The sequence below is a fragment of the Chelonoidis abingdonii genome, chromosome 8 (assembly GCF_003597395.2).
Source record: "Chelonoidis abingdonii isolate Lonesome George chromosome 8, CheloAbing_2.0, whole genome shotgun sequence".
NCBI lineage: Eukaryota > Metazoa > Chordata > Testudines > Testudinidae > Chelonoidis > Chelonoidis abingdonii.
The window spans coordinates 101909859-101937212 of NC_133776.1; the positions used below are offsets into that span (position 1 = coordinate 101909859).

General features: G+C 44.6%; 1 protein-coding gene across 1 annotated transcript in view; it reads left to right on the forward strand.

The window, feature by feature from the left end:
* The window catches only part of GPC3 (glypican 3), a 278345-nt gene that overhangs the window by 98033 nt on the left and 152958 nt on the right, over positions 1-27354 (forward strand). Inside the window, exon 2 of the mRNA XM_075068898.1 lies at positions 10408-11102. Coding sequence (XP_074924999.1) covers positions 10408-11102 — 695 coding nt within the window. The remainder of the gene's footprint in view (positions 1-10407; positions 11103-27354) is intronic.

Below are 27354 nucleotides of genomic sequence, written 5' to 3' on the forward strand. Positions count from 1 at the left end.
AATTAGGACTTTTTCTGTTCATTGTAACACTGAATGTTAATTAGACCAGAGAAAAGCTACCTGAAGTTTTATGCCGCAAGAATGTATCTTTTTAAACTTTCTGTATTTGTGTCCATTAATGAAATAAAACTGATCCAAGGAATTCAACAGTGATTTAAAAACTGTTTTTGCCATACATGTGAAACCAGATAACTACCACCTGTGTGATGACACGTGTGAGAAAAGGGAATCCTGATTCGGATCATCTGTCTTTAATCATGGGAATTAACATGCATGCAAATAGTGCGTTCTTCTGTCATAGCAAGTGGCCACCAGGTCGATCCTTTGTTCACTGTGAGGCTATTCTGAGAACAAGAAACGGGATTCTTGTACATTTTAATATATAGCAGTCGCCACTGAAAAAAGTCTGTATTTACAGCAGTTACTACACTACCCTGTTCCCACTTCTAGCCATAGGGAAAGGCAGGCAGTATTGCTGTACGGTAGCTGGATTAACTTTTTAATGGCAACCACTCTGCTACTACCCATCCACCAGAATTATCTTGAGAACTGTAGAGAAAAGCACTACAATCATGTACCTGCTCAGACACCAGAAAGCAAATCAAACAACCCAAAAGTTGTTGCTTTTTAATTTCTCATGATTGTTTAGCCAATCTCATGATTTTTTGGGACCTGACTCATAAAAAAAATAAATGTTTGGGGTTGTCAATAACAGAAAAAGAACTGCACCACAGCTGACAAAAAGCATTTTTCTAAGATCTATCACCCAGTGCATTAAGAGAAACGAAATTGAAAAGACGATTTGCAATAGTAGCACCATCTGGTGACTTATGCCACATGTGAGAGACATAACTTTAGCCTTGTCTATCTGGTTGGTGTCCTTTTGAAAAACTTGCAGTTGAGTGTAAATCAGAATGGAACAAGTCTGTTGAATTTTCTTTTATTACTGCCAAGGGAAACATTCTTGGGCTTTATTTCCTTTCTGCTCAATATATTGCAAACCTTTTCCAAGTTTGTAACAAAATATTTTGAGCAGCTTGAAAAATGACTAGCACTGGATCATACAAATTGTTCCTCTAACAGCCTGGCTTTTCTTGCCAACCATTGTTGCTCTCTCAGTAGGATTTTGTCCGTGTGCTTCTGTAATACAATGCTGAGCAATAAGTCTGAAGCTGTCTAGTTCATCAGATATATTGAAGAAGTATTTCCTGCTTTGTCACTCTTCCCAGATGATTTTTGCTTTGGTTACATGCTCTAGCTTAGAACAGTGCAAAAATATTGCCAGTCCAGAAGTTATATTTTTTGGCAAATTGACAGAAAGCATAACGTTTGGGCATTTTCATGATGAATAGTCAAATTTCCCCTGGTGAATAAATTTTGCTTCAACTGAAAATTCACTAGGAAAAGTATATGTGGCCTTGAAAGGTTTCAGAAACATGGCTGCGGAAAGCACGGGGGGCGGGAGGGTGTCGTCTAAGTGCTGTGTTGAGTGTAAATTAAATTCACCAGTGAAATTTTCTGCAACTTTCTAACCCTGAAGCAAAACCTCTGGTTGTCAAGAATGATCTCTTCCATGGGCTAAGGAATTCCCAGGGCCTGGGTCTGTGCTGATGCACAGGGAAACTGCAGTGTCAGTGACAAAGTAGAGAAATGTGAATTGATTTGGCATTCCCTGAGTGATCAAAACGAGTGTAGAAGCAGCAAAGAATCCTGTGGCACCTTATAGACTTAACAGACGTTTTGGAGCATAAGCTTTCATAGGTAAATACCCACTTCGTCAGATGCATATCGTGCATCTGACGAAGTGGGTATTCACCCACGAAAGCTCATGCTCCAAAACGTCTTAGTCTATAAGGTGCCACAGGATTCTTTGCTGCTTTTACAGATCCAGACTAACACGACTTCCCTTCTGATATTTGACAAAATAAGTGTCAACGTACATGTCAAGGTGACAAAGTGGGGATCAGCAGGGAAAACTACTAATGAGGGTGCGTAAGGTAAAGCAAAAAGGTCCTAAAAATGCTAAAATTTGCCGCTGGGTTTATTACTTGTTCACTGGGGCCAGGTTTTTCAAAAGGGCAAAAGAGTTTGGCTTCTAACTCTTATAGTCTCCTTGGAAAATCCCAGCTTGAGTTTCTGATGCAGTCTGAAACAGCCAGGACAGAAACCCGTGGAAGGAGGATGCCCTAATTCTAGTGAGGATGCTGGGTACTCTCTAACCAGTGTGTGTAAATTAGCCATCTTTTGGCCTGTACTTATGTATGTATTTGTTGTATTTATTTTCATACTTCAAGAAGAGAGGATAGAAATCAGAGGCAAAAAGGCTGTTGTGAATCAAAAATAATTCCATAGAAGTTAAATTGCACATTATAACAAAGCTAAACGAAAAAATGTCATACACTGGGAAATGTTTCCTGTTGTTAACATGTGATATATATTCATGATACATTGTTGTGTGGGGACAATGTCACTGATAAGGCATCCAAAATCTGTTATGTGTTTAGTAACATTTTATGCATCAGAGCCAGGAAAGTAAATGCACTTGTAAAGAAAAACACAAAATCTGTTTGTTCTTGCAATGCCTAACTGAAAGCTGCTCGTGAATGCCCCATTTATGCAAATATTTATGCACGTAAGTAACTTTACTTATGTCAGTAAAGTTATTCATCTGTGTGTTCAGAGGATCAGGTCTCAAGGAACGACTTCAGAGAAAATTTAGTCTAAATAAGGACTGCAGGATTGGTCTTTTACCAGGGGTTAATACATTTCTGAAAAGCATTCTTACTAAACAAGGTGCAAAGCAAGTTAACCATGTGAAAATCATGGACAGAGATCTAGCTGATTTGGAGTTGCTTTACTTAAAAGGCTTATGGAATCCGACAGCCTAAGGGTTTAGTTGTGTTTGCGCAGCAGGAATAATAATGAGAGCTATAGTTAAGGTTGTGTGAGTGACACTGACAGACCCTTGGTGCTAAGTGCATGAGCTAAGGCTGTAGAGCAAACTTATATTAATCCCTCTCTAAGTGGTCTCAGTGCCACTTGGAGGTTGCACATGCAGCCTTCACTCTGTCCCTTTATGTTCATACACTAGAATAGTCTCCATCTCTGCATGATCACACACTTGCAAGCAATTTTTTTCTGCAGATTTGCAAGATGCACCATGTTTGGTGGATTGCTCGTGCAGCAGGCTCTGCTAGAGTTGTTCCCTCATTGTCTGTGCACCTTGTAAATAAACAACTTGAGTGGATTCTGTTTGGTATATACCGGGTAGGAAGTGCTGTACAGGTGAATCTAAGGTAGTGGAGACATTATCTTGGACCATATAATCAAGAGCATTGTAACAAATCTGCACAAGTGGTAGGATTAAAGTTACAAGTGCACCTTTAACTTTGGCATTTCCTGACTTTTGGGCAATTAGCTGCGTCACCTTAATGCTTTCTTGTGTAGGTGTAAGGTTTATACAGGGAAACTTCAGTGGATTCTGTGCTGAGACTATAAAGTGGCGGAAATAATGATCTGAGGTGAGGATATTAGAAATTGGGAACAGTATAATCCTGGATGGGATTTATTGTCTCTCTGATTTTAACAAATGTATCATCATTCCTTGGCAACTCTTCAGCATTCCCAGCAGCCATACTGTTCTCAGTCAGCTGTAGAAAGATTGACAGGTCCTGTCTTTTGCTTCTGAGTCCTTCTTGCTGAACCCCATTTTGGGACCTACTCTACTTCCAAACCCTTGACTAGGGAAGGCCAGTTTCTCCTGTCTCTCTTCCCCCATCCCATGCCCTATAACCTCAACAAGATTTCAGCCTGTGTGTGCTTCTGAACTCTACCGGAGCCTGCAGCCTGTAGAAGCTGTCAAGATCCTGCCAGTTTAATCCTGAGCCATTCTGACTCCTGCAGCAGCCGTTTTAAGTAGCTGCAACTCAAGGGAGCACCTACCCTTTTCAGAAAAGCTGGCTTTTCAATTAAGCAACATATTTTTATGAGCTGAGCTGAGAGCAGAGTGATTTCATGCTTATGTCAATACTCTCCACTCAATGGACTGTTATGACCTTTTTTACTTATTTTCTTTTTTATCATTTCCATTTCGTAATGGCAATATGACACTCAGTGCACCGCAGATCTCGGGAGTTATTGCACTTAAGTAGCTGAAGTCATTCAGACTTTGGCGTCATGCCTCACAGTCTACCTGAGCCTTGTTGTAACTCTCCTTAAATTGCTGGATGGAAGGTCTGATTGCATAAATAGTATGTCCATTCAAACCAATTGTTGCCAGCTACCTGCACTCTAGAGTAAGGGGTCAGCTATTTTTGTAAGCATGTACTCTGCCATCCATAGTAAATTTGCCCTTTATATTTGTATTACTGTAGTCAAAGGATCATACAGCATAAGTGCATCAAATGTGATGCTGAGGGCTTGGTCCTCAACTGATAACACTGCTGCTAACATTCTGTCTGGCCAGGTCTACACGAAGCGCGAAAATCGATTTTAGATATGCAATTTCAGCTACGAGAATAGCGTAGCTGAAATCGATTATCTAAAATCGATGTACTCACCCGTCTTCACCGCGTGGGATCGATGTGTGCGGCTCGCCATGTCGATTCCGGAACTCCGTTGGTGGAGTTCCGGAATCGATGTAAGCGATATCTAGATGAGACGCGATATACCGATCCCCGAGCAATCGATTGTAACGCGCCGATACGGCGCGTCGTATAGACATGGCCTCTGAATTCCCACCATATTCCAATTGGGTACAGCAGTATTCTTCACTTCTGACCAAAAGTGTCATAGTGCATTGTTAAACAACGCCCATGTTTTACCCCAGAGCTGGATGAAGTGCTGGATGAAAGTGACCTCAGTATATAATTTGCATATCTATTTGTAAAGCACTTTTGGATACTTTTACATTAAGCATATACATAACTACTGCCCTGAATAGGGTTACATTCCTGAATCGTAGCCTACGGTCAGGTCATTAGGTTATAACTGTGATCCGCTGACACCAGAAAGGTGGATCCACGGCCATATTTAATGCCTAGTGTTTGATACAGTTATTTCTTGTAAGAGAAATAGCTTAAAAGGTGATTAAAAATTGAACAGCATGATCAAAGTGTATTGTCTGTGCCTTTCGGAATTTATGGTGATACCTGAAATAGAACTTCCCCCTTAAAGAGTTGGTGGACCATATTTTGTCCTTTGATACCCATGTCCATGGGAAGTTCTGAGTGCATCTCCAAGCACAGAATTTGTGTCACTGCTGTCAGATGTCAGGGATTTTTGTCACTGTTCTGTTTACAGAACCTTGTGCCGTAGCTAGACCTGCAAGCCACCCTTAGTTGGCCTCTTAGAAAATGTCTTTCAAGCAGTTTTATTTAACTTTCTAAAGCTACCTTCCTCCAACTAAAGTTGCAAGAGTTTCAACCACCCCATGTCCTAGGCAGGACTACTTTTACCATCAGCAAACCCAGGCCACTGAATTTGTTGGGAAGGAGAAGTCCGGGGATCTGCAGCATTACACCTCCCTTCCACTCTCCCTACTGATCCATTCTTGTGAACTCGCAGGGGATGGAGGCTCAGAAGTTTTCTCCTCTTTGAAGTACTTGGAATTTGACTGTGGGTCACTTGCTGGCGTCAGTTTTAAAACTATCTGTGGTTTTGGAGGAATATTTTAAAACCAAAAATGTGGTGGTGTTTTTTTAGTGAGGAGCTGGGAAAGGATAATTGGGATCTGTGAGCCTTCACTGGGTAGCTTTTTAAATTTCCTACCGTGGCAGCAGGATGCTAATCAAGGCGCTGACATGCGTCCTCTGCTTCCCTATTACATTCTCAAAGGGGTGAAGACAAAGGTTCCAAGAAACAAAAAACAGAGACTCTTTGCCAGTTGTTATGAAAAAAATTAAGTAAGTCTCTTGACCCTTAAAGCAACGGGACTCTGAGTGCTTGCTCTTCTGTTACACCACTGCCCCCGAGTCCTCTCTGAAGCATCCCTAGCTGTAGGTGGTTTGCACAGGAGTTTGGAATATTTTCTAATCAGTGAAGATTCCCCTAGCTCTGATGCTAGCTTGCAAGGCACAGAGGTATGGGAAAATGGAAAAAGGATGAAGTTTCTGAGGCAACCAACCGAGAAGAGGTTAAAAGTGAGCAGGGTGAGACAGCATGAAAAACCTGCTACAGGTTATACAAGGCGCTCAAAGACATTGGCCCAAAAGGTGCTTGTAGTTTGTGTCAAGGCAGAAGCTGTTCACTGTGCTCTTGAGAATAAAGAAGAAAAGTTTCTTCATTGCCATGCCCTATTTAAAGAAACTCTTGTTTTCAGGCGTTTCTACTGGCACAAGCTTAACTTGTCCTCCTTGTACAGAAACATTATAATACACGTGCTATGGGCCCCGTAGGGCCCCTGCCACAGGTTGCGTAATGAGAGGGACACCAAGCAGAGTGGGTTCTCTTCCTAGCTGTGCTGCAGACATCTTCCATGAGGCTGGGTAGAACTATCACAATGGATTAATGTGGGGGTGGGTTGCGGTTGCATATGCAGTCCTAACTTGGGCATTTCTCAACCTTTGAGGTACCTGAATTTTCAGCTTTAACATTCTCATAATGTAGCTTTTTGCATAGATTGAAGATTTATATCATAGTTGTGTCTACAGATCCCAATCAAGATGAGGACCCAAGCATGCTAAGTGTTCTACGTACACAGATCAAGACACAATCCGTGCCCTGAGGCCCTTACAGTCTAAGAAATGATCTCTGTAATATAGGCCGGTGCCCCTTCCCCAAGTGGGCCCATCTCCTAGCCAGAGGGCTGGTCGCTGATCTAGCTGATGGCCAGGGCCGGCTCCAGGGACCAGCATTCTAAGCAGGTGTTTGGGGTGGCAATCTGCAAGGGGTGGCAGTCCCTGTGTTTTTGTCCCCAAGCAGCCTGTCGAATTGCCACTGTGGATGGCGGGGGCAGTCCATGTGCCGTTAGGGTGGCACACGCGTTCCCGTGGCAGCAGCAAATCGACGGCAGCTTCTATGTTCAGCTGTCCGCGGTGGCGCAGCTTCTGTCTTCCGGCTGAAGATAGAAGCTGCCGCTGAATTGCCGCCGCCATGGAAATGCGTGTGCTGCCCTAATGGCACACTGAATGCCCCCGTCATCAGCGGCGGCAGGTTGGCGCGCTGCTTGGGGTGGCTAAAACAGTAGAGCTGGCCCTGCTGACGGCAGACATCTTGTGGAAAAGTGATGTAACTTGTGATCCCACTGGTATCGAGAGCCAGTGCTCATTGGTTTCCATTCTGCTCCAGTACAGATTAACAAATGGGAAAAGAACAGTGTGGATTAAAAATTAAACATTTCCTTCAATTATTAAACATGAATAATTGTCATGCAAATCGAGCCTGGATTCGTGTTTCCAGATGGATACAGATCAAAGCTGTTATGCTGCGAAGTGTCGGCAACCTGTGAACCAAGAGGCTGGTCATTATTTTTATCATTTTATTAATAGTACTCTGGAGGATGAGGGACCTAGAACAGTGTAGCTGTTTAGCAGAAAAAAGACTTGCATTTCTGTCTGCGGGGATATCTGCTTCTCTTTAACTTGTTCACGTGCATATCTAGAGAGAGGAACTGGGGGTATATCAGCTTGATACCATTTGCGCAGGAAAATACTGATCGGTATACAATTAGGCCACAACTGCTAAGTGAGCCCCTCGCTGGAGGTGATTTTAATTAGTCCTGTTCATGGTGTGAAGGAGATACATGCATAATACCCTGGGTCCTGGAGAGAGGATTGGGAAAACGTGGAATTCTGACTCCAGAAATACATATGCAGCCTTCATGAAGTCAGTGGGAGGTGTGTGTGTGTGTATATATCTGAAGGCAGTTTGGCCCTGAATACAGATGTCTAAGTACTGTATTGAATCCTCTCCAGATAACTTCATCTGAATGATAAAACCACATGGAAAAACTTGAACAGAAGCGGGGAGAGGGGGCTTGTCTTTTCAAGCAAAGAAACATTAATATTTCGGTGAGCTGCTCATGTCATACACCCTTGTTGCTTTAATATTGCCAGGCATTCGAGACGGACTTCCCATTTTGCAACATAATTCGTGAGGGCTCAGTCTGTTGCTTTCATTCACAAGGGCTGGGGCTTCACACTTCAGCCGTAGGTGTCTGCCTGGGGCTGGAAGTTTCCTAAGGAACTCGCCTGGTGGAAAGCAGGTAAAATCCAGAGTGCAGGGAAAGCATGGGAGATTCTAGATCCTTTATGCTGAGTGGAGCCTCATTCTGCAAGTAGTTCTCCTTGTACCCCTTCCGCATGCACCAGGCAGGGTTCCCTGAACCCCACCCCTCAATCACTAGGGGGTGATGCTGCCTTCCCTAGACCTGTCCCCCTCCCACAGCAACAGCCATCACAACTGACCGGCTAGCGGTAACCTGCTCCCCACCCAACCAATCCCCCAGCAGGCAAAGGCCTCGGGGTCACCCACCTGCTATCCTTGTGAGGTGCTGAGACAGGGCTGCCAGCAGGTAGGGCTGCCCCAGGTACACCCCCATCTCCCCTCCCTGCTGAGAGACCACCTGGGGATTGTGCCGCACTTGGGGCAGCTGTCGCACCTGCTCTCTAGACTGTTAGGTAGCCTCTCTGCCTTCCCTCTGGCTGACCTCTGCCTTCATCCCGCTGGTGCCTGGCCACATGAGTAGCCCTGAGAACGGGGAGGAGGCAGAATTTGCACCACCACGGCCTAGGAAAAACCACTGGCCCCACTGACACCAGGGGACCTTTCCACTACCCTATCCCCTCCCCTATTCTGCCCATTCCCCACTCAGTGACCTCCAAGTTGCCCAGCCAGACTGCCAGCTCCCCAGACTCCTCTCTCATAACCCCCACCTCTCAGCTAGCTGCCCTTGGCAATTCCCCCTCGCATCCAGATCTGCCAGGTAACTCCTGTCCTTCCCACCCAGCCTGCAACTAAGCCCCGGTACCTTCCCCACCACTGCAGCAGCCTCCAGCTGCCCTCCCGCCCGCCATCCCTAGAGATGCAGGGTGTTTGTGCACAGGCATTGTCTCTCACCATGTCTTTCTGGGGCTTGCAGAAGGGACTGGCTCCCAACTCCTCCTCCATGCCTGTTCCACTGCTGAGGGGACCATGGGAGTAGAAGAATCACAGATTTTTGTCTCAGTTGAGAAATGTCATGTATGGAGCCACCAAAGCCTGGGCAGCTGGCTAGGGGTGAGGTGGGCAAGGCATGGAGTGGATTTCAAGAGGAAGGGAAGGAACAGTATTTTCCGCAGAGGATTTCTCACATGGAAAGTTTTTTTTTTTGGAGGCGAGCCCCCTGTTATACTCTCAGCAGCACTTCACTGATTGGTGAGGGTGACCCTAAACCTCCAATTGCAGAAGCTGGGGCTGGACAACAGGGGGCGGATCACTCAAAATCCTAGACAGGATACTGGGCTAGATGGATGATTGGTCTGGCCATTCTTATGTTTTCATGAGCATATGGAATTTTGTTTAACATTTACTTCTGCTTAATGTGACATTAATGTGGTTTAGGGAGCTACAGTGAAATTCAGTGGTATTGGGTAGCCTTTTCTGGTCTGTCTGAACTAATCAGTGGTCTCCGTCCAGAATCTAATGGTGAGCCTCACAAAAATTCACCCTCATGTTTGGCACCGTTGCTGGTTGTTTCCGTGGAGGGATCAGCGATGGATACTTAGCTGCCTTCTTTTTAGAAATGCTCTTTCTTTGGGCTGTTCCATGGATAAACTCATTTTCCAATGGGGAGGAGGTGGAACTGAATACTTAACTGGTATGAATCCAATGAAATTAATGGAGTTGTGCCAATGTACTCTAGCAGAGAATCTAGTCTCCAATACCTTTCACGAGAATTAAAGTGACTAAAAAAAAATGTCCAAAGAAGAATCAGTGCAGAAGGCTAAATCCCGATAACCTCTATGAACCTATAAATACTTTCCTTTCCATGGTAGAATGTCAGCATTTAATATTTCCTGGTTTGACATGCTATACAGTTTGGTGTCAAGTATGTATCTATCTTAAATTAAGAGACTTGATATAGAATTCCGGTTAATTTCAAATCAATATGAGAGAGAGAGTGGTCTTGCAATACTAGCTCATTTTTGTAATCAATATTTTCTTTAAAAGTTGAAATTCAACTAGATCATAGCTTTTGTTGTTTGAAATGTCACTTGTGTTTAAAGAGTTTATAAACTCCTCAGATCTTATACACTGCCTCTGATATGATATAGTTCTTGCAGTGACAGCTACAGATGTGGATATGTCAGTGGATGAACAGCAGTGTGAATAGGACCTCAGTCTTAGCGACAAACATATTATAGTATTTGTTGTCCCATCTCAGAGTTTGTCTTTTAATTCCTTGTTTTGTTTTGTTTTTATTTTCAGAAGCCTTCGAAATTGTAGTACGGCACGCAAGAAACTACACCAACACCATGTTTAGGAACCACTACCAGAACATGGGGTCCAGAGCTCTTAAGTTTGTCGGAGAACTTTTTACAGATATCTCGCTTTACATACTGGGCTCTGACATCAATGTGAATGACATGGTCAATGAATTTTTTGATAGCTTGTTCCCTTTAGTCTACTCACACTTGATGAACCCAGGCTTCCCTGATCCCTCCGGAGAAATGATAGAATGCCTGCGGGCAGCAAGGCGAGACCTCAGGGTGTTTGGTAACTACCCCAAGATTATGATGACCCAGGTGTCAAAGTCATTGCAGGCCACGCGAGCCTTCCTACAAGCACTCAACCTGGGGATCGAAGTAATTAATACTACTGACCACTTAAAATTCAGCAAGGAATGTGGACGTGCACTGCTGAGGATGTGGTACTGTTCTCATTGCCAAGGGCTACTGATGGCGAAGCCTTGTGCCGGATACTGCAGTGTTGTCATGCAAGGGTGCCTGGCCAGCGTTGTGGAGATAGATAACTACTGGAGAGAATATATTTGGTCCCTGGAAGGGCTGACCAAAGGCATGTATGGAATCTATGACATGGAGCATGTCCTGCTTAGTCTTTTCTTGTTGATACGAGACTCGGTCATGTATGTTCAGAAGAATGGAGGGAAGCTGTCTGCAACAGTGAGTTCATTAAATATTTCTATGTACTGGTTTTTACAGCCATCTTTTTCCATGTGATCAGGCTATCCATTGAACATGGGAGCCTTGCGTATTTTAGAAAAACTTCCATTAAAACAAACAACTCTTTCCCCCCGGGTCCCTCTCCCGATTCATTCTGACTTCTAAGTCTTACCTGAAACTGCCGTATCGCAGAACGGGGGTTAATTCCCAGCTCAGGCTCTAGGACCTACAGTCTAGGTTGTCAGGCGCCGGGAATGTGCAGTGGTGACTGAGTTCCTCTTTGGATCGCTCAGCAGCAGTTCCTGCCAGCTGATTTCAGGGGTTATAGGAGACACACAGACAAAGGAGCCTCATTCCCACCTGTGTCAGTATGAGTTGTGAAATCAGTGGGGGATCCACAGGATTTCAGCTGGGGTGTGAAGCACTGCAGATGGTGGAGGAGGGACCACATTCCTTCCTATATTTGTGCAAGTTTCTTCCTTCCTAGTTTAACATTAGCTGTCTGGTGTATGGTTGCTCCAAACAGCGAGAGCAGTGCACCCTGTATTGTACAGTCCAGGGCAGATAAAAATCCATGATTTTTTTTAAATTTCAAATTTCTTTTATTTAAATTGGATTTTTTGATGCTCGTGTTTAAATTATAAAAATTTTTCTTTTAAAAACTAACCCTGTTTAAAATCTGAATTTAATACAAAATATGTCAAAGTCTAAACTACTTATAATATTTTACAACATTTACATAAAAATAAATATGCTGAATCCATGAGCCTCTGTCAAAACCTTTGAGTGGAAGGTTGCTCTTCTGCAGAAAGAGAGAGTGCGGGGGCGGGGGAACATCTAGCTTGATAAATATGTCAGAGTACGTCATATACTGTACTCAGGGATTGATCCTCTGAGGGCCCCAGGGTCCGTGCTATTCGGTACAGAAGACTGGCAAAGTCCACACAGGCATTGAAACTGGGCCTCTGACCCCAGGAAACACCATCATGTCTCTCATTGGCGTCCTCCACTGAGCCCACCTATTGTATAGCTTCTCCCTACCTGAGTTTTGATTGGCTCAGTTCTCAAATTATGAATATTTGACTGCACCCACCATGGAAGCTTCCTCTGTAGCCCATGGGAAAACACTGATCTGCCCATAAATGACTAGGGTAGATGGTTCTGGGCACTTCAGGTAAGTGGCCTTGCTCTGTCTCCTTGCACTTGTACACGAAGAGAGATGCAATCAGAAATCCATTGATTTCTGAACACCTCCCTCTCTGTCTCTAAACACACACAAAACTGCAGTGCAAAAGGCTTATGGGCTACATGAGCAAAAGTCTTGGATTGTTAGTTCTTTTGTTTTCCTGGGGGGCAGGGGAGTTACGGAACAAGGGAGAAGGGGCAGAGCGTGCAACTGGAAAGGAGCAACACTGGTGTGAAAGCTGTGGGAAGAAGGGACAGTATTCTTCAGGGCGCAGCCTGTGGGATTGATTGCAACACCTGGGAACTGGAGAAAAAATCTGTCATGGCTGTAGGTCATAAAGAGACCTTCTCTGGGAACATATTCAAGAAATTCCTGTAGTTCTGAGTGAAAAAGGAACAGGTGTAATGTAAAATTTAAATGGTGCGACAAGGCCTGGCTGTCAGAATGAAACACCATTATGGAAAATGCTCCTCAGATGGCAGTGACTTCGAAGATGATGATGTGGATGTGTCTGAACAACCCGGATGAACTGGTTAGTAAACTTACTTTTGTATCATTCTTATGGACTGCCTACCACGTCCTTACTATGCTATGATGATAACTTAGATTATGGTCATAAGTTAGTGTTTTGAGTGGATTGTTTGATTACTTCTGAATTTCAAAATGTTAGTGTTCAGAATAGAATTGGTATGTTAGTTTGTTATGGGAGTATTTACCAAGTACATTTGAACTATTACTGCTGGACTTCTGACATGATTTTTTGTTGCTCAATATAATCAAACATCCTAGGTGAAGATAACCTGTTTAAACATAAAGTTTTATTAGGCGTTTATGAATTTAAACCTTTTGAAAAAAAAATTTCCAAGTTGTTTGGTAGGCTGCTACAGATAAGGGTTTAAATAGATTTTGAAAATCCTTATGGTTTATTAACGAGGCTTAGAATAAATTAAATCATTTAAATAGTGGTACAAACAGTTGCAGTAGGAGGAATCCTCCATTTACAATCCAGTTTTTTAAAGCAGTGCAGAGTAATGCTCAGTGAGTGAGAGTGACCTGTTTTTATGATTTTGTTTCAGTGCCCAGCTTAGACATAAGAGGTTGTGAACGTCCATCATCTGCAACGTCTGCAAGTTCAGAATCATCTGCTGCAACTAAACAGGTGTCAAACAATAAATTACCTGGATCAAAAAAAAATACTTTCTTCATCATCCAGTAAGTTTGTAACCAGGACCATCAAATTCCAGGCAGACCCCTTAGATGAAAAGATGGCTGGGTTCATTTATGCAATAAATTCTCCTCTTCCTCTTGTTCAGAACCAACTTTTCATTGACGTGGTTCAGTCATTATGACCAGCTACACTCCACCCAGCAGAGCAGACATTACAGGAAGGTTGCTGGATACAGGGTATGAAAGGGAAACTGAACAGTGTGCAAAAAACATTGACAGGAACTTTGTTAAGCTGAAGGCAGATCTACACTTAATACAGTGCAGCATAGCAGCTGCACTGGTGCAATGAAGCACTTCAGTGAAGATACTATAATGTTGACAGGAGAGCTTCTCCCGTTGGTGTAGTTAATCCACCTCCCTGAGAGGCAGTAGCTATTTCAATGGAAGAAGCTCTCCTGTTGACATTGTGCTGTTTACACCAGGGGATAGGTCGGTATAACCACTTTGCTCTGGGGTGTGGTGAGCGATGTAGTTATATTGATGTAAGTTCGTAGTGTAGACCTGGCCTGAGTCTTAATGGGTGGAGCAATGTTCACAATGATCCAGCAGTACATGCTGGTGTGACAACAGAAAGTGGGGTGTCTGTCTTACAGAAACAACTGATACATCAGGAAATGCCTGTACCTCAGAGTACTGAAAAGAAGAATCAGTGAAAGCTGTCACAGACTGAACAGAAATTCAAGTGTCAGTTGTGTAGCTTTGTCACAGGCACTGCTGCAAATGTAGCAAAGATGAGAAGAAATCGAGAAGAAGGTAACAAAGGGAACCTGAAACTTGTAACGCATGGGTGCAGTGCTCATTTGATGCGTCTTTTAGCTAGCATCTTGTGCTGATATTGCAAAATACTTTCATGACAACCACTCTGCTTGAAGAGAGGAGGCGAAGCCAGATGAATTCTCCCCCAGGATGTACAGTGGAATTCAGTGGTTGACTGTTCTGAACTATGTGTTCAGAACTGGCCTATTCTGATGACAGGTTGAGAAGAAAATTGTGACCAAACAGATGGAACTACCACAGCCAAAGTACTCAGCACTGAACTGGAGAGCAATGTAGAAGATGTGCTGAATACGCCAAAACCTGCTTCCAGAGCCTTCCACAAATGGCAGGAAGATTGCTGCTGGGTTGCCGATGCTGCTGAAATTTGGAAAGGACTTCAAGGGACCTTGACAAAAGAGATGCTGGCAGGAAAGAGGCGGCTGGATCAAGCAAAGTACCAGGGTAGATGCCAAGCTGCTGAAGAAGATGCTGCTAAGACCTGGGCATCTAATAATCACCAGCCACTCGTGCCAATCATAACAGCTTTCAGGGTGGGAGGAGACCATTCGAGCAGGACACGTTTGCTGATACTGTTTTAAAGCAAGTCACACCACTGAACCAGGGGGAAGTCACTAGCTAAACACCCGGGACCAGAGCCCGCCGAGGTGCTAAACCAGCTTTGAACAGCGGTAGCCTGTTCTGCAGGCACAGAAGGAATATTTACTCCAGTCAAAGTTGAGAGTTCTATTGGGAGTTTGAGAGAGAGGAAAACGTGTCTGTCTCTTCCAGTCTGAGAATAAAAACGAGGAGGAGGGGACGAGATCTCCTACTTTTAAAAGTCTGAAGGGCAGCCTAAGGAATTTAGGAGACTGTTGTTTCATTTTTCAGGAGACTTAGATGAGTAGGAACTTAAGCTCCAGTCACTCTCTGTTAGGCGTATTTGAAATTTTTCCCAGGTTGACCTGAAATGCTCTGTTTAGTTCACTGACTACAGTAAATCCCTCTGTTTACTAAATCGTTTAATTGTAAATGTGCATCGTGTTTTTATAAGAGAAGTTTAGGTATGCAAACATTTAAGGTTGTTTTTCTTTAATAAAAATAAATTGTATCTGCTGTTTGTATGTGTTTAATTAAATTCCAGTTACCATCCCAGAGCAGCTTGACACAAATTATTAGCAAAGAAAAGTTAATTATCTAGTACAGTGGTTCCCGAACTTTTCGGCATCAGACCTCTTTTTAATTTTCGAGCAACCCTCATGCTCCCCACCTCTCTTTTTTACCATCATCCAACCCCCCCTGCTCCTTGTCCCCTGACTGCCTCCTCCTGGGATCCCCTGCCTCAACCGCCCCCGGGACCCCACTCCCCATCCAACCCCGCCTGCTTCTTGTCCCCTGACCTCCCGCTCCTGGGACCCCCTGTCCCTAACCACTCCCTGGGACCCCACCCCCTATACACCTCCCTCTGCTCCCTGTCTTCTGACTGCCCTGACCCCTATCCATCCCCCACCCCCTGACCGCTCCCTCCCGGGACCCCCTGCCCCTAACCGCCCCCCTGGACCCCACTCCCTATCCAACCCTCCCTGCTCCTTGTCCCCTGACTGCCCCCTCCTGGAGTCCCCCATCCAATCCCCCCCCACTCCTTGTCCCTTGACTGTCCTGACCCCTATCCATACCCCCACCTCCTGACAGGCCCCCTTGGGCTCCTACGCCTATCCAACCCCCCTGCTCCCTGTCTTCTGACCCCCCTCCAAACCTCCTCACCATCCAACCGCTCCCTGTCCCCGACTGTCCCCCAGGACCTCCTGCTCCTTATCCAGCCTCCCCTCCTCTCTCCCTGCCCCCTGCCCAGGGCGCTTATTGGAAAGCCTGGGAGGTGGGCGGGCGCAAGCTGCGTGGCTGTGGGGGAGGGAGGCACGGGAGGGGACGGGCTGGGGGCTAGCCTCCCGGGCCAGGAGCTCAAGGGCTGGGCAGCCTCACGCCTCCCCTTGGGATTTCTTCATGCCCCCCAAAGGGGGGTGCACCCCCCAGTTTGGGAACCAATGATTTAGTGAAGCAATAAATCATTCACCGTTTCCTAGCATACTAAATATGTACAATCAATAAGAATCTGAACATATTAAGCTATGTAATTGCTTCAATAAATATATATAGTTATAGTGCACCCTGCGAGGTAGTCCCCCCGCAAAGTACCCAATCTAGTGTAAAAGCTCTGCTTAGTGGTAAATCAACTGTTTTAATGGTTATATCAACCAATGAGAATGCACCTCTAATTAGAAAATAACTGAATTACAAATAGAAAAGTGGATTACAATAGAAGATTTAAATCAGTCCACCCTGGTACTCTGTGTTCTGCATTACTACAGTAGGTAAGGGGTCCTCTCTCCTGCTAACGCATTCTCAGTCTTGGTTACATATCTCAGGGTATGTCTACACTACGAAATTAGGTCGATTTAATAGAAGTCGATTTTTTTAGAAATGGATTTGATACAGTCGATTGTGTGTATCTCCACCAAGCACATTAAGTCAGCGGTGTGCGTCCACAGTACTGAGGCTAGCGTCGACTTTCAGAGTATTGCACTGCGGTAGCTATCCCACAGTTCCCGCAGTCTCTGCCCCCCATTGGAATTCTGGGTTGAGCTCCCAATGCCTGATGGGGCAAAAACATTGTTGCGGATGGTTTTGCAAACATGTCATCAGGACCCCCTCTTTCCCTCCCTTCTTCCCTCCCTCCATGAAAGCAATGGCAAACAATTGTTTCTCGCCTTTTTTCCTCGGTTACCCATGCAGATGACATACCATGGCAAGCATGGAGCCCGCTGAGCTCACCTTCACTGTACATCTCCTGGGTGCTGCTGGCAGACGCGGTACTGCATTGCTACACAGCAGCAGCTCTGTGCCTTCGCAGCAGCAGATGGTGCAGTAGGACTGCTAGCCGTCATCGTTGTCTCCTGGGTGCTCCTGGATGACGTCGGTCGGGGCGCCTGGACAGACATGGGTGCTTCTGGCAGACCTCAGTGAGGTCAGTCAGGGGCACCTGGACATAAATGGGAGTGACTCCAGGTCATTCTATTCTTTAAGTTTTGTCTAATGGAGATTCAGTCCTGCCTGGAATATCATGCCAGCTGGAGGCTCCTGCCTCAGGCTGCTCTCCTAGTCGGCAGCACCTCGCAGTCACACCTACCCCAGCCTACCCCTTGCTCCCATGGCTCAGGAAGCCTGGACAGCAGTAAGGAGCAGTTCAACTATAGGCTGAGCAAGTGCAGAATGGTGGTAGAATGTGCCTTTGGACATTTAAAAGCTCACTGGCGCAGTTTACTGACTCAGTTAGACCTCAGTGAAACCAATATTCCCATCGTTATTACTGCTCGCTGTGTGCTCTGCAATATCTGTGAGAGTAAGGGGTAGACGTTTATGTCAGGGTGGGAGTTTGAGGCAAATTGCCTGGCCACTGATTACATGCAGCGAGACACCAGGGTGGTTAGAAGACCACAGCAGGGCATGCTGTGCATCAGAGAAGCTTTGAAAACCAGTTTCTTGACTGGCCAGGCTACAGTGTGAAAGTTCTGTTTGTTTCTTCTTGATGAAAACTCACCCCGTTGGTTCACTCTACTTCCCTGTAAGCCAACCACCCTAACCTCTCCCCTTTGATCTCCGCTTGCAAAGGCAATAAAGTAATTGTTGTTTCAAATTAATGCATTCTTTAATTCGTCACACAAATGGGGGGATAACTGCCAAGGTAGCCTGGGAGTGGTGGGGGAGGAGGGGAGCACAGGGGTGGGCTAGTTGTAGGGGCACCCTCTAGAATGGCATGCAGCTCATCATAGAAGCGGTATGTCTGGGGCTCTGACCTGGAGCGGCCGTTTGCATCTCTGGTTCTTTGGTAGGCTTCACGCGGCACTGCTGCGGGTCCCTGTTATAACCTCTCTCCTTCATGCCCTTGGAGATTTTTTCAAATATTCCGGCATTTTGTCTTTTGGAGCAGAGTTCGGATAGCACGGATTCATCTCCCTGTACAGCGATCAGATCCAGTACCTCCCATTTGGTCCATGCTGGTGCTCTTTTGCGATTCTAGGACTCCATGGTCACTTGTGCTGATGAGCTCTGCATGGTCACCTGTGCTGATCAGCTCGCTACGCTGGCCAAACAGGAAATGAAATTCAAAAGTTCGCAGGGCTTTTCCTGTCTACCTGGCCAGTGCCTCTGAGTTGAGAGTGCTGTCCAGAGCAGTCACAATGGAGCACTCTGGGATAGCTCCTGGAGGCCAATACCATCGAATTGAATCCATGCTACCCTAAATTTGCCCCAGCAGGGTCGATTTCAGCACTAATCCCCTCATCAGGGAGGAGTACAGAAATTGATTTTAAGAGCCCTTTAAGTCGACAAAAATGTCTTTGTTGTGTGGACGGGTGCACGGTTAAATCGATCTAACACTACCAAATTTGACCTAAACTCGTAATGCAGACCAGGGCTCAGACGTGGGAGTGTTGTATTGTTTGTTAGACGTGACCTGACTCTTAAATTATACTGTGTGAATTTCTGAACCTCTCTGGAAACTGTGAGGCTTTCTTGTTCAGAAAATACCATGGCTTTTTTTAAACTCCAGGGACAAATGAAACACAGTAATATGAGACTTGTTTCGCAAAGGAAAGTTGTAAAGACAAGATTGAATTGCTCAGCACAGGTATTGTAGAGCATGTGAGAAGATTGTGAGAATCGTATCATTGTTTGCTTAAAGCCGGTTATAAGAAGGCCGCTGTTAGCTGCTTGTTCCTGTCATTCTTGACTGCTGTTTACAAAAGAGCTGTATTTATATAGGTCATTGTAGCGCTCTCACTGGAAGTAATTCTTGTCTGTTTTGGGGCCCTGAAAATGGATTTTGAGCTGTCCTTGGCATTGTGCCATTTTTACTCATTTAAGCTGCGTTATGTGCCACGTTTGCTCAATGATGGCCGAGCCCTTATCAAATTCCCCCAAGCACGAAACATGACATGGTGCTAATTCTGGTTGTGAAACTGCATGGTAGGACCGTGCCAACCCTGCCCCCTTTGGTAGTTGGCACAAATAAGGTATGGGCTCTTTCCCTTTCTCAACCAAGATGCAAGGGTCTGACCTAAAGCCCGTAGAAACCAGTACAGGATTAGTCTTTCCTAGTAGCATAGTGGTATAGTGAAGTGTCCTGGTACTAACTGTGGTCTAGAGCGTGCTTACATGCCACACCAGAGATCTATAAATTTTAAGGCCAGAAGGGATGACTGGAATCGTCTAGTCTGATTCCCTGCCTAACACAGGTCTGAGGGCTTATGTGAATTAATTCCATGAAGTATCCAGTTCTGCCACAGAATATGCATTTATCCAGTGGCAGAATATGGCTCCCAGTAATACTGTTAAATATGTGGATCTTGTCCTTCGACTGATAGCACGTGCCTGCTTGGGTGACTGCGTGAGTGCAGAGTCCCACTCCGGGGCGGCTCCAGGTACCAGCACGCCAAGCGCGTGCTTGGGGCGGCATGCCGCGGGGGGTGCTCTGCCGGTCGCTGGGAGGGCGGCAGGCAGGGTGCCTTCGGCGGCATGCCTGCGGAGGGTTTGCTGGTCCCACAGCTTCGGTGGACCTCTCGCAGGCGTGCCTGCGGAGGGTCCGCTGGTCCCGCGGCTCCACCAAAGCACGCCTGCGGGAGGTCCACCGGAGCTGCGGGACTGGCGAGCTGCAGAGCGCCCCCCGCAGCATGACACCATGCTTGGGGTGGCAAAATGTGTAGAGCCGCCCCTGGTCCCACTGGAGTCAATGGTGGGTGAGGGCAGCAGTATGACTGTCCTTTTGTGCACTGTCAGTTGAAGGTTTAGGGCCAAAATTTCCTTTTCTGAATTAAAAACCCTGGAGTATTCCAACCGGCTCTCCACCCCCCAGTGAATAGCCTGCCAATTCTTCAACTCCATAGATAGTTGGGCACTTCTGTGAAATACTATTTTTCTTAATACTCGAGTGATTTTTTTATTCAGTGAAGATGTTTGAATGATAGGAACCCAAAAGAAATAATCAAATCCTGCAAGCCCATTGCCTTGCAATCGTCACTGAAAAGAGAGTGGCTAGTGAGGGTTGTTTTTTTTTTAAGTTTATTTTTAAAATGTTGCTGCTGCTCAGCTAAGACTTTTTTATGTCAAACCTGAGCCCAGAGCAAACGTTTGCAAGTAGAGGTATCCGCTGTTCAACAGGTTTATAATGGAAGTGCTGCCAAATCTTAACTGTACCATTGCAAATTGCTCAGCTTTGATACTCTATCTGCATCTGAGATAAATATCTCTTACCCTTAAGTGATTTAACAGTGTTTAAATGAAAGTTTCTCTGTTACATTTATCAGCACGCATTGAATTTCAAAGAGTGTACCTGGAAGCAAGCAGTAATATTTATCATATCCTATACGTCTGATTGGTTTTTAGACACATTTGTCATATCGAACTATAAAATGCCACAGGGGTACTCCCTGAAAGTGCGGGGCTCTGTTTAAATGCTGATTGTTCATCTTGGTATTCTTCATTATTCACTGTGGTCACAAATATTTTTGTAGCCATTGTTGAGGTTATTGAGGGTAATGACAGCAGTTTTTATTTAATTGTCATTGAGTTCTCCATGATTTCAACTAATTTCATCTCCCATGCACATAGGCCTGGACTCACAAAGGTGCTTAAAGAGCTCCCTCTCTGGCCCCAACACTCTAGGTATTTGAAACTGTCCACTGCGTACAAACACGCAGAGGCACTGGGCCGGAGAGAGAGGTAAGTGGGGGGAACCCAGGGCCAGTCCTCGTCAGCATCTCCCAGAACTCAATTGTTGGAGCACCTGCCTCAGAGGGGGCAGATCGCTGTTCAAATCCTTTCTCCCCCTCAAGCACATCCCAGGTAAATGTTCTAATCACTGGGCACCATCACTATCCCCTCCTCTGGCCATTGTGATCATCACAAGAAATGCCCCAGGCGCCTAAGCTGCCAGATTCCAGGACATTAGTTCCCGTTTGTGCATAGCTAGTGGTGGTAAGCACTTCCCTGCAGTCTGGATTTAGGAGCCTATCTCCATGAGGGGGTGGGGCTTAAAACCCCCTTCCTCTCATCAGCTCCCTGCCTAGCATGCTGGCTTTTGTGACTCCCACTCTCAGGTGCCTCTCTGTCTCTATGCATTACATAGAGAACCTCAGTGCTTAACTCAGGCTTTATGGATTGCAAAGTTGTCCTGGGATTTTTCTAGGCAACTAAACGTTAAGCATTGCAAAACTCAGTGCCACAGTGGCTAAGTACCTTTCAGAATCCAGGCCACAGAACTTACCCTGAATAACAGCTCTCCCACATTCTCTCTTCTTCCTCTAGCTTTTTTCTGCCTCTTGCTTCTTGAACTCCTTATAGAGCAGTGCTCAGAATTGCCATCTTCTTCACTGCTCTTCCCCCTTCTTGCTATCTCATCTGTACTAGAACTGTGAGAGAAGATTCTAGAACTCTCCTTGACAACATTCGGGCCCCGATTCGAGAATGGTTCAGGAATTGCACGTTCAGGAAGTGAAGCACATGCTTCAGTCCCACCGAGGTCAGTTAGGAGCTTTGAAAATTTAATCTTCAGTCACTTAGGAGGCCAAGCCAGATTGACTTTCTAAGGGACTTAGCTGCTTTTGAAAATGGATTTTAGGCTCCTAAGTGACTTAGGAGCTGTTGCAAATGTTGCTTTCCTAAGCACAGGCTTAAAGTTAAGCCTGTGCTTAATTACCATCCTTAATTGGGGCCACAATGAGGCAAGTATGTAAATGAACATAACTAATCATACATTTGCTTCAGTGGCAGAAAGGTGATTTTTACAGGGAAGTTGAGTGCTGACTACTGTGCAGTTGCCTTACTAGCTTACTTTGAGTGCTTTGATGTCCTCACTTAAATGGTTGATGGTTTGCAAATAATGTTAGTGTTCGGTTTTTTAATTTTGCCAGAATTTGAGCCTAAAAATGTCACCCCTCTAATATGCTCTTAAAAAATTCTTTATTGTTGCTTTGTCAGGAAAACACATTGGCATTATGTGTGTGTGTGTGTATGTCTGTATGTACATATATTTTTCTCCTATTTATTGCCTTTTTCTGGTTAAAAGTGTTTCTGCCCCTTGCAGATCATTATTTTTGTTCGTGGATATAGGAAAGGATGATCATAATCAGTGTATGTCTGGATTTCCTGCCACAAATAAAGACCATCAGAGATTTTCAGTACAAATAAACCTGTAAATATGCAGCCTAAACACTGCTTAAAGTTTATGTGCTATCTGTGTTGAAAGCACAACAGAGGAAATAGCTCTGGGTATTCTCATACAGCAAATAGTTGGTCTTCTCTGTCATTTCCTACCTTACTTGCACTGTAAGTTATTTTTAGCATTAAAGCAGATGAAGTCTAGTTGGAGGGGAAAATGTTGATTTGATAAAAATTAATTAGTCAACCTAAATATCTATTTTGTAATTTTCCTTAACTCTCTAAGTTTTCAAAACCACCCCAGTAGAACAGAAAGCAACAAGCAAATCACAAAACATGCAGTGTAAACATAGAGGATTAATGTCTTGGGACCTAGACACGGAAAAAGCTGAATGGACTATAAGGTGGATAGAAAGCTGGCTAGATCATTGGGCTCAGCAGGTAGTGATCAACGGCTCCATGTCTAGTAGGCAGTCGGTACCAAGTGGAGTGCCCTGGGGGTCGGCCCTGGGGCCAGTTTTGTTCAACATCTTCATTAATGATCTGGATGATGGGATGAACTGCACCCTCAGCAAGTTCGCAGATGACACTGAGCTGGGGGGAGAGGTAGATACGCTGGAGGGTAGGGATAGGGTCCAGAGTGACCTAGACAAATTGGAGGATTGGGCCAACAGAAATCTGGTAAGGTTCAACAAGGACAAGTGCAGAGTCCTGTACTTAGGAAGGAAGTACAGGCTTGGAGGCTGACTGGCTAAGCGGCAGTTCTGCAGAAAAGGACCTGGGGCCTACAGTGGATGAGAAGCTGAGTATGAGTCAGCAGTGTGCCCTTGTTGCCAAGAAGGCTAACGGCATTTTGGGCTGCATTAGTAGGAGTGTTGCCAGCAGATCAAGGGAAGTGATTATTCTCTGCTATTCGGCACTGGTGAGGCCACATCTGGAGTATTGCATCCAGTTTTTGGGCCCCCCACTATAGAAAGGAAGTAGACAAATTTGAGGGAGTCCAGCAGAGGGCAACAAAAATGATTAAGGGCTGGGGCACATGATTTATGGGGAGAGGCTGAGGGAACTGAGCTTATTTAGTCTGCAGAAAGGAAGAGTGAGGGAGAATTTGATAGCAGCCTTCAACTACCTGAACGGGGGTTCCAGAGAGGATGGAGCTCAGCTGTTCTCAGTGGTGGCAGATGACAGAACAAGGAACAATGGTCTCAAGTTGCAGTGCAGGTGGTCTAGGTTGGATATTAGGAAACACTGTTTCACTAGGAGGGTGGTGAAGCACTGGTTGAGTTACCTAGGGAGGTGGTGGAATCTCCATCCATAGAGGTTTTTAAAGCCCAGCTTGACAAAGGCCTGGCTGGGATGATTTAGTTGGAGTTGGTCCTGCTTTGAGCAGGAGGTTGGACTAGACGACCTCCTGAGGTTTCTTCCAACCCTAATCTTCTATGATTCTATACTGCTGTTAAGAAGATGGTTTTGTGGTTAAAATACAGGACTGGGGCTTAGGAGGAATGGTATCAATTCCTGACTCTGCCACATACTCATCATATGACCTTGGACCAGTCACTTCATCTCTCTGAGCCTCGGTTACCCATCTTTGAAATGGGTATAACCCTTTTGCCCACCCTATTGTCTATCTGGATTGTTGTAAGCAGGGGATGACTCCTATGTCTATGTATGGTGCCTGCCACGATAGGGTCCTGATCTCGATTGGAGCCTGTAGTTGCTAGTATCATATTAATAATAAATAATACCAGTGGCTTGGCACATTCACTAATTTGATGAAATCAAGGGATGGTAGCAGACTATAAAGAAACGTAGGATATTTCTGATTACAGTACTAATAAATCAAACAGAATATTCTAAAACAAAACAAACCAAAACCCCAACAACCAATCAATCAAACCCTGCAGATGCATGAAGGAAACTTCAGTTCATCCACAGCTGTCATACGTGTGCACCTTAAGTTAGGCACCTAAATCTTCATTTTTGGGACCTATATCAATGGCCTGATTTTTTCAGAGGTGTTGAGAACTAGGCAGCTCCTGTTGAAGTCTGTGGCAGATGCTGGGAGCTGAAGGTGGTCAGCATCTTTGAAAATTAGGCCACTCATTGTGGTGCCCTTAGACAGCCATATTTGGCTAGTCAATACTGCCAAATCTAAGCATTCACAAATCCTGAGTCAGCTCTCCTACAAGCTAGGTAACTTCAAAACAATCATAATGTGAGGTTCTTTTTATTTCCCTGATGATTTTTAGTCTATGGGGTTCACATTTTCAAACTTTTCTTCTTAGCCAGGAAACCTAGAAAGTTCATTTTTGAAAAGGAAAGCTGAGAGTCTCATGTAAATAACATGACTCCAGGAGCTGGTGCTTCTTGTAAAATAGCAAAGTTTCATGATGAAATTGAAGAGTTGGCAATGCCACCATCGTGTCCATCTCATCCAGGAATAGATTTGTCATGATCCTTGAGGGCCAAATCTTGGTCTCTTTGGGCAGACTGAAAAGTGCAAGGAGGAAATGAAAAGAGATGAAGAAGGAGGTGGAGCTAAGTTGTGCAGAGGCTTGCAAACAAGGATGTGCTGCTTATATGTGGGGTGAGAATGTGTGGGCATTTCCATTCACATTGTAAATATAATACACTTTGGAGCAAGGATAAAGTGTGATGAATACTCGTGCCTTACAATAGCTCTCTAATCGCGAAGCGTCATCTAGAACAAAAAGAGCAGGAGACTTGTTCTGCACTGGGATTAACTCATGGATGAATTGCTGGAACATCAAGGTAAACAAAAATCCAGATGGATAAATATAGCAGAATCTGTTATGTCTATTGCAGATACCATCAGGAAGCGAAGCAAGCATATACTCTAGAAAAGGTATACAGAGTCCACATGGAAATATCAACTTTTTCTCCTAAATATACATTTTACCCCAAAAGTGGCTGCTTTTTTACGTGGTGGCTGAGGTGGTGCAGATGATTTGGAATCTATCAATCAAAAAAGCTCCTAAAATTGATAGATTCCAAATCATCTGCACCACCTCAGCCACCACATAAAAAAGCAGCCACTTTAGGGGTAAAATGCAACAGCATGTAGCAATGCTACGCAGCAGTTTAGGATAGGAAATGAAGCCAACTTGAATTGCAGATGGGGCAAAGTTTGGATACAGATTTGGAAGTGTTAGTGTTGATGGGTGCACGCTGAAAGATTTGGTACAAGCCTATATATGGCCTTAATCAAATGGAATCGCAGGGGGGGAATTTCAGGTACTCAGAATTTAATCGACCGAGCTGCAGTTACTTGGTGTGGGAGGCGGTTTCCTTAGAATCCTGATGGGAAGCTCATGAAAGTGCAGAAAGGAGAGTTACTGTTTTGGTGTCAATGACACCACTGAAACATGCTTAAAGCTGGCCTCAGTTGGTCGGGAACGTTGCGTGAAAACTAAATTCAGAAATACTAAATTAAAAGGACTTCTGCAGGCAAGGATGAAAATGTCATGGCATATGGTGATTCAAAGGTATTTTTGGAGCTCTTGGCCAAGGAGCCTACTATCCACACAATGGTAGTGATGTAATTTTTACCAGCATTCATTAGATGCTGATTGCGCCTTTTTAAACTTCTGTTTGACTAATCTTCCTTTTGACATGGCTCTCCTCGTGACCTGCTAGAAGTTGCATCTTTTCTAGGAGTAGGATCACAGTGCCAGGTGTGATCAGCGACACAGGAGGGGCTCTTACGAGTTTCCCTCTCTGCTAATAGTGAGATTTTTCTACACTGGACTTTGTGAGAAACGTCTAAGGAAAGCTCCAGCAACTGCTTTGAAATTATGGCATCGTTCAAGTCGTCTTTTTTCCATTAGGGCTTCTAAAATCAATTTCTATGTACCGTTGCTAGTGCAGGTTTCTTTGTGTTACGTTAGCTCTTGGAATTGTCAGTTGGTCATACTGCTGCGATATTTTCCATTTCATTATCAAAAAGGTTTAATCTTCAAACTGCTCTGTTATTAATTCAGGCATCTAGTTCCGTTCACTGCAAATACATTTGAAAAATGTGGGATGTTTCAGTGTTCAATATACCAGCACCCATTCACTGCAATTCCTAGGTGGGTTTTTCATGCCTGGTTTTGTTGGTCACTTTGTGGTATATATTGTAGCATGACTGATGTAACAGGTAAGATATTAAAGCAATGTCTGTCAACTCTGCAACATGAAAAAGAAACCTGGTCTTTGAAGACAATCTCAGTAAAATTCCTGTTGCTTCAAAAATATCTTGGAAGTGTTAAAATTATTTAGTTAAAGAAGTTTTGATCTTAATGATTTTCTTAAATAAGTATGATGGCACCTTGCAAACATATTGAACTGTATAGGCATTTCGACCTATACATTCCTGCTTTGTTTGGGCCCTGGCTGGAGCTGAGAGAATGATGAGTGGAAAATTATTCGTGAATACATTTGTGCAATCCAGCATGTTGGTATAACCCTTCTGGCACTTAAATCTTGAATAAAATTCTTAAAAGCCTCTCGGTGACTTAGGAACAGCAGTGCATATGTCACTTTTGAAAATGGGATCTATCTTAAACATCATTAGCTCCTAAGTCACCTTCAAAATTGAGACTTGGGCTCCTAAGTCACTTATATGCTCTTGAAAGCTTTACCTCATGTCTTGACTGAGGAAAGAGGTCATTGTTCATCCACCGTTGTCTATCAACCATGACTTTGTCCCGAGTGTACACAAAGTTAACTCCTTTTAACACATGAGTGTTGATTGTGGTTAAATCTATGATCCCCTGTCCGAAAGCTCTGATAACACCATCATTCAAATACCCCCTCCCATTACCTCTTTCCTGGTTCCTGACAAAATACTCTCAATTCAAATTATCCTTT